The sequence below is a fragment of the Asparagus officinalis genome, chromosome 4 (assembly GCF_001876935.1).
Source record: "Asparagus officinalis chromosome 4, Aspof.V1, whole genome shotgun sequence".
NCBI lineage: Eukaryota > Viridiplantae > Streptophyta > Magnoliopsida > Asparagales > Asparagaceae > Asparagus > Asparagus officinalis.
Window position 1 is genome coordinate 53,650,801 of NC_033797.1, and position 7,913 is coordinate 53,658,713.

At 42.7% G+C, this 7,913-nt stretch overlaps 1 protein-coding gene across 1 annotated transcript; it reads right to left on the reverse strand.

The window, feature by feature from the left end:
• LOC109838721 lies at positions 6,302-7,286 on the reverse strand. The gene is made up of 2 exons (XM_020407144.1): positions 7,130-7,286; positions 6,302-7,053 (listed from the first exon to the last, which is right to left on the reverse strand). Exon 2 carries the CDS (start codon positions 6,941-6,943, stop codon positions 6,302-6,304), a length of 642 nt encoding a protein of 213 aa, XP_020262733.1. The 5' UTR covers positions 6,944-7,053; positions 7,130-7,286.

Sequence of the window (7,913 nt, forward strand, 5' to 3'; positions counted from 1 at the left end):
ATATTAGCTCCAGCGTTGTTAACCGGATCCAAGTCGATCCGGGTTCCGCTGTCAGCATCATGCCACTCCGATTGATGTACAATCTCAGAATACCGGCTAGTAAACTAGCCTCCACGGGCACTACGATCTACGGATTCAACACCAGTGGGTCCAGACCCTTGGGAAAGATTCGAGTAAAATGCCAGATCGGGGATTTGAAGTCAGAAGTCACCTGTTACGTGATTGACGCGGAAACATCCTATAACTTACTGTTGGGTCGACCCTGGATCCACGGTAATCTTATAGTCCCGTCAACTCTTCATCAGTGCCTCAAATATGTGGACACTAATAATGAAGTCAAGACAGTGGTCGCGGATAAGCAACCGTTTAAGGGGTTGGAGAACTATTTCACTGATTCCCTTCTATACGGTGCCGAATCCGATACTGAACCATCGGCCCAAGGAACGGACAGCGGGGATGAAGCTGATACCGAAGCTGGGTTTGATTATGATGGTGGTTTTGTACTTAATGACATTGTATCCATTGTAATCAATCTTGACGATGAAGAATCATCGGAAAGTAGTTGTAACTGGCAACTTGTCGAAGATATTATAATAAATGATGATTTAGAGTACTCGTTGTGTCTTTATAACAACACTAAGGAGCTGTATGATAACCCTGACTTGTATATGCCACTTCAATCATTTTGTATGAAAAAAAAATAGGTACAGGATACATGCGGAACGATACTTGGCGTCCCTACAAAGACAGGGGGTGAAAAGGAAGTCATCTACGATAAAGGAAGAGAATCTCTGATACCAGACCACTTCTTGGAAGAGAAAGACAATGATGATAAACCTGCCCCTCATCTATTTAGGTATAACACAAAAGCGCGCGATCTAATGGAAAAATATGGATATGATTTCATGCTCGGAGAAGGTCTTTGCTTTGGTCGAGGTCCGCGAGTTCCGCCTCGAATGGCCTATGTACCAAAAGGAAAACGCGATGATTATTATCACCATAGAAGAGGTTTAGATTATGTCTCCTCATTCGATGACGAGTATTGCTGGCAGGTCATCGATCAAATTGCTAACAAATTAAGGTAAAAACGGGGATTCTTCTGATTCTTCAGCTTGGGATTCCGACGCTAGTCTTGGTGAAATGTTCAAAAAGCTAATGTCGAACATAGCTACGGTCGACCCTGCAACAATAGAGGAAGATGATCAGATACCGACTTGGGAAGATCCTTGGGTTCATCACCTAAACATGCAGTACGGCGAAAGGTTTGAACAAAGAGAACCTCCTACCGAGGATCAAGTGGTCCAAGTGAATATGGGAAACGAGGATAATCCGAAGCCAATATTCATTAGCGACAGTCTCCCGCCCGATGAGAAAGAGGAGTTAATCTCTCTTATCAGGGAGTACATCGATGTGTTCGCCTGGAATTATGAAGATATGCTAGGGCTCGATACAAATGTAACATTGCATCGTCTTAATATTAATCCGGATGTCAAACCTATCAAACAACAACAAAGACGGTTTCGTCCGCAGATGATGGAGGCGATCGAGTCCGAAGTTAAAAAGCTAATCGACTCGGGCTTTGTTAGGGAAGAGCAACATCCCGATTGGCTTGCTAATATTGTCCCGGTTCTTAAGAAGAATGGGGAAATCAGGGTTTGTATCGACTTTAGAGACCTCAACGCTACTTGCCCAAAAGATGATTTCCCCCTTCCCATCACAGATGTCATCATCGACAATACGTGCGGGTTCGAGAGGATGTCTTTCATGGATGGGTTTTCTGGTTATAATCAAATAAAGATGCATCCAGATGATGAAAAGCATACCGCGTTTAGAACACCCCTCGGTGTTTTCTGCTACATGGTCATGCCCTTCGGCTTAAAGAATGCAGGTGCCACATATCAGAGAGCCATGTCGAAGATTTTTCAGGAGCATCTCCGGAAAACTGTCGAATGCTACGTGGACGATCTAGTCGTAAAAAGTCGTGACAAGAATGATCACATCAAAGACTTAAAGACGATGTTCGATCTGATGCGAACCCATCAATTGAAAATAAATCCTACCAAGTCTTTCCTCGGAATGTCCAGTGGTAAATTCCTTGGATTCGTCATCACCACCAAAGGTATTCACATCGACCCTGATAAAGTAAAGGCAATTAATGAGTTACAACCTCCGAGAAACCTTAAAGAGCTCAGAGGATTGCAAGGGCGGTTGGCTTATATCCGTCGGTTCATCTCGAACCTCTCAGGAAAATGTCAACCATTCTCCAAACTCACAAAGAAGGGCGTATCGTTCGTATGGGACGACGCTTGTCAAAAAGCATTCGAAAGTATTCAGGCAAACCGTTCTTGATTTACGTCAAGGTGGCGAGCCACTCATTAAGTGCATTACTTGCACAAGATGACGATAACGGTCATGAACAGGCAGTATATTATCTAAGTCGGACCTTGGTAGGCGCTGAATCTCGGTATCCCATGATTGAAAGAGAATGTCTCGCCTTGGTATTCGTAATTCAAAAGATGTGACATTACCTGGTTGGACAGACTATTTATGTTATCTCCAAAGTTAACTCAGTCCGAGTATTCATGACACAGCCAGCTTTCATGAATTGGCGTTTAGCAAAATGGGCCTTACTCTTGTCCCAATATGACTTGCACTTTAAACAACAGAAGTCAGTAAAAGGATAGGTCATCTGTGACCTCCTAGCAGCTAACCCAACTACGGATACTGCTGAGATATATGACGATCTGCCAGATGAAACCCATGAAGTCAACGTAACTTCACACCAACAAGTATGGCGTTTGTACTTCGATGGTGCTTCTCGAGCGGCTAATGTAGCAAGTACCCCTGGATGTTCTAATATTTCTTCTGGAGTTAGAGTTGTCTTAGTTTCCCCGGGAAAACATGTCATGCCTCGAGCCTACTCGTTGACCGAGCCATGCTCAAATAATGTAGCTGAGTATAACACGCTACTCATAGACTCAATTTCGCTAAAGAACTGGGGGTTGAGTATCTCGAAGCTTTCGGCGATTCTCAACTAATAGTTAAGCAGGTTCAAGGGGAGTATGAGGTCCAAAGTCAGGATTTAATACCATATCACAAGATGGTTGTAGAGATGGCAGAATCATTCGAAGGATTCTTCATCGAACACATTCCGCGATTACAGAATGCTTACGCAGATGCTTTAGCAGCATTAGCCGTATCTGTGGCGCAACCTCCTAAAACAGAACAGTTTGTTACGGTAAGAACTCACCAACTCTTAGTGCTAATCTGCGATGAAGATGACAAGGAAGAGGATGTTCAAGAGGGTCGAACGCTATACCGCAGGGGGTACGATGGTTTGCTATTACGTTGCTTATCGACTAAAGAAGCTAAAGAAGTCCTTAAGAAAACACACGAAGGGGTTTGTGGTGCACACCAACCCGGCCCCAAACTTTATGACCGCATCAGAAGAATGGGATATTTTTGGCCTTTTATGATGAGTGACGCAGTCGCGTATGCTCGAAAGTGTCATGCGTGTCAGATACACGCGAATTATATGCACCAACCTCCGGAGTATATACATCCTTCGGTTACATCATGGCCGTTTGAGACCTGGGGAATGGATATTGTTGGTCCTATAAATCCCCCGTCAGTCAAAGGTGACCGATTCATCCTGGCAATTACTGACTACTTCTCCAAATGGGCTGAAGCAATTCCACTCAGAGAAGTTAAGACCAGTAACGTCATCGCATTCATCAAACACCATATTATCTACCGGCATGGTGTCCCAAGACAAATCATACATGACAACGGTCCTTAATTTGTTAGCAACGCCTTCATTAGGTTTTGCGAGAAGTTCAAAATTCATGACGTCTCGTCGACGGCTTACAATCTCACAACAAATGGATTGGCTAAAGCCTTCAATAAGACTATCATAAAGCTTTTGTCAAAACTCGTGAAAACTAATAAACGAGATTGGGATGACAAGCTTGGCGCGGCTCTATGGGCCTGTCGTACCACGATGCGTACACCGACGGGAGCGACCCCGTATTCTTTGGTATACAGATGTGAAGCCGTTCTTCCGTTAGAAATACAAATTCCGTCTCTTCGAATCTCTCTCACGACCTAGATGACGACCAAAGAACAACATCAGAAATATCTCGAAGAACTCGAGATGCTTGACGAAAAGAGCTTAGAAGCTCAACAGCATATTGAGTTATACCAAGCCAGAATTTCTCGAGCTTTCGACAAGAAGGTTCGACAACGGAGTTTTAAAGAAGGAGATTTAATCTTGACTGAAAGACGACCTATGATCCTTAACTCCAAGGAAAAAGGTAAATTTGAGCCCAAATGGCAGGGACCATTCGTAGTAGAGACAGTCTACTCGAGTGGCGCATATCGCTTGGTTACCAAGGATGGTGACCGGCTTATGATACCGATAAACGGCAAGTTCCTTAAAAAATACTACCCTTAGTACCTTCAGGATAACCAATGTATCGGGAAGTTCCCGGAAGAATGCCACGTGTGGTATTCTTAGGGATAACCCAATCATTGTAAAAGTGATAAATAAGAGGCCCATAGTTAAACTTTGAATGTTTCTTTTTATTGTTATCAAATTCTCTAACTCTCATGTGTTATTTTGTGAGACGAGATTCAATCCTTTGACAGATTAATCCTTCCTCACAAAGCTATCAATTGATCAAATCAATTGACGGTGAGTCCACCAAAACTTCTATCCGCCAGTCATTGGCAGTCCTTAGACTCAACATGTTAGGTCCTAATCACTTAGCATTGAAGTCCTCCATTGAGTGATAGTACGAGTCAGCATTCCCATTGCTTTTGGTATACCACTCTCTTTGCTTTCAGGTCAAACCTATAAAAGTTAGGGCCAAAGCCAAATTCTCCTCTCAATTCCTTCCATGAACGAGAGGTCCACTTTCAACTCAAACAATCAAACCTATAAAAGTTAGGATTGTTCTCAATCTCACTTAGTCAAACCTACAAACAGTTAGGACTAAGACCGAGTCATCCATTTCGATAAACGAAAGACTGCCATTGTTCCTTTTTCAACCAAACCTATAAAAGTTAGGATCGAAATTGGACTTTTTCCTCAATAAATGAGGAATTCTTTTTGGATCAAACAACCAATCCTATAAAAGTTAGGGTCGTTTGAATCTTTCTGATTCTCGGAGTGGAGATCACACTCTTAGTTTCATCTTTTTGGATTCTGGGGGTGCGGATCCCACCTCGAGTTTCCTTTCCAACTGTAGATAAGATATAAAATTCTTCTTCTTCAGTGTTGAAAGATAGAATATAAAATTCTTCCTCTTTTATTTTTGGGTTCATCTTTACCCTAAACAAGACCTGAGGCCAAGAATATAAAATTCTTCCGCTCCAACTTTGGGTTTGTCTTTGCCTTAAGAAAGGACACAATTCTAATATAAAATTCTTCCGCTCCAACTTTGGGTTTGTCTTTGCCTTAAGAAAGGACACAATTCTCAACTTCTAATACGCACACTTTATGCACGGGGAATTTTATCTCAACTCCTAAATAGAGATAAGCCTACGCCTAACACGCGTAGCCGGTTTAGTCTTTCGCCGATTGAAAAAGACACCAGAGTCTAAGTCTGGAGAATTTTATCCTAAATCCTAAGTAGGGATAAGTCAACGCCTAATACACGTTGCCGGGTGCCACATTCTCGTAAAAAAATGGTGAAGTCTATGTATTCAAATCATAGCACCAAGTCTAAGAGAAGTAATTCTCTTAGCACAACGTTACATGTGAAACGGGTTTTAATAATTCACATGCTAGCCCGATTCAAACGGTAATCGGTAAAGGCACATCAAACCCGTTGAAGGCTGGGGTTTGCCAAAAATCCTAAAGTCTATGTCTAACACACATCGCCGGTTTAATCTTTCGCCGATTGAAAAAGACACCAGAGTCTAAGTCTGAGGAATTTTATCCTGAAACCTAAGAAGGGATAAGTCATCGCCTAACACGCGTTGCTGAGTACCTTTTCCCATAAGAAACGATGAAGTCTATGTATTCAAAATCATAGCATCAAGTCTAAGTGAATTAACGCTCTTAGCACAACGTTACATGCGGAACGGACTAAAATAATCCGCATGCTAGCCCGATTCAAACGGTAATCGGTAAAGGCACATCAAACCCGTTGATGACTGGGGATTTGCCAAAAATTTTGTAAATATTGTGTCCATTAGATTCGTAATCAATAAAGAAACATCATGATAAAAGATGAGTGTATTAAATCAAATACTGGGTCTCTACTAATGGATCAAGTCAAAGCATACAACAAAAAGTTCATTGGCCCGAACGCAGTCGGCGAGCAAGAATGTGAAATTCTAACTTAGAAAGTCTATCTACATAACTCTGCTCAAGCTCAGCCTGCAGATCAACTCGGACAGATTCTTTAGAATTGCTCAAGATCTTCGCGGCTTCATTTTTTAGCTTCATCAGTCTCTCCTGCGTAGATCCTAATCTCTCAAGCATCTGTCCGCGAGATTTCTCTAGTTCAGCCAACTCCTCTGCCATGATAGCACCAGACTCCTCGGCATACTTCAAGGCCTTCTTCAACTTGTCTACTTCCTCACGGTTGGAGTCTAAAGAACTGAGTAACTCGGCTCTGTCAGTGTCCTTTCTTGCAAGACTAGCCATCAGCTGTGTAATAGAATTCTCATGTGACTGAAGCTCGCTGCCGATGGAAGACCTCAAATCACGCCATTGTGACAATCTATGCTCCAACTGAGAGGACACGAAAGAAGAAGCTCCATTAGCCTTTAGCTCCTCTAACTCTCGGAGTTCAGATTCCAAGATAATAAAATCAGCAGTAAGAGAGTCAGCTAACGCCGGATATCCCTCTTCTTTGATCATCGTCAGGTGGCGAGAAAGGGAACGTCTAAACTGATCAAAGCAATACCCTTGATGAAGGATCTTCTCGATCATGCCATTAAAAAAGACGACGAAAGAGCTGAGATCTATTCGGAATATGTCTTTGCTGGGATCGGAATCAGACAAAAGGGAGAGGACATGTTCATATGGAGAAGGCTGAGATCCTACAAGCAATCATGTTGAAGAGTAAGAAATTCTCGAACGTGATAAAATTTAATTTAAAGCGAATTGCAAGCATACCAATACCAATAGAGGTCCCACAGACTGAGGTCTGACAATTGACTCCGTCAGTCTAGTCTCAGCGGGCTCCGAGATGACAGCAGGTGTGGTCGTTGAGGGTATATCAACCTCTCTAGGTAAATCAGCGGTGCCTCTCGGTGGCGAAGGAGAGACACCATCGTTATGCAAGCTAGCGATCCTAGAAACCGTAGTCGCATCAGTCATGACGGCTGGTCCTATGGTTAACTTCTTTATTAGTCAAATGGAAATTTAGACAAATAAAGAGGATCGTGGTGATCAGATTATATGCGTACCCGCAGGTTCATCACCCTCCGACAAACTGGAAATGCCAGGAGTCATAACTGTATCAGTCCCGGTGGCTGGTCCTGAGATTACACTCCTCCATTAGTCAAGTAAAAATTCAGACAAATAACGGTGATGAAGATTATATGCATACCGGCAAGTCCATTATCCTCAGGTAAACTAGAGATGCCGGGAATCATGACGGAATCAATTCCAGTGACTGGTCCTGTGATTATAATTCTTTGTCATTCAGATAAAAGACCTGACAAAATGAAGAGAATCAAATATATACCTGCAGATGTATCACCCTCAAAGGATGGTCCTGCGGCCCCTCTTGAGGCCTGCTCAGCCAGCATGTCGACTAATAGTCTAATGTCGGATCCCGAGAAACTTGGTGGTGAGACATACCATTGTTCCTCAAGACCTGTATCATGAAAAGCCTCATCCTCAACTGGTCTCTCTAATATGGCTCCTGTAGAATAATTTAAGTGTTGGATATATA

What these genes read in the sequence shown, in the direction of transcription:
- LOC109838721 (XM_020407144.1), bottom strand. Translation starts at nt 6,943, where the DNA reads ATGATCGAGAAGATCCTTCATCAAGGGTATTGCTTTGATCAGTTTAGA.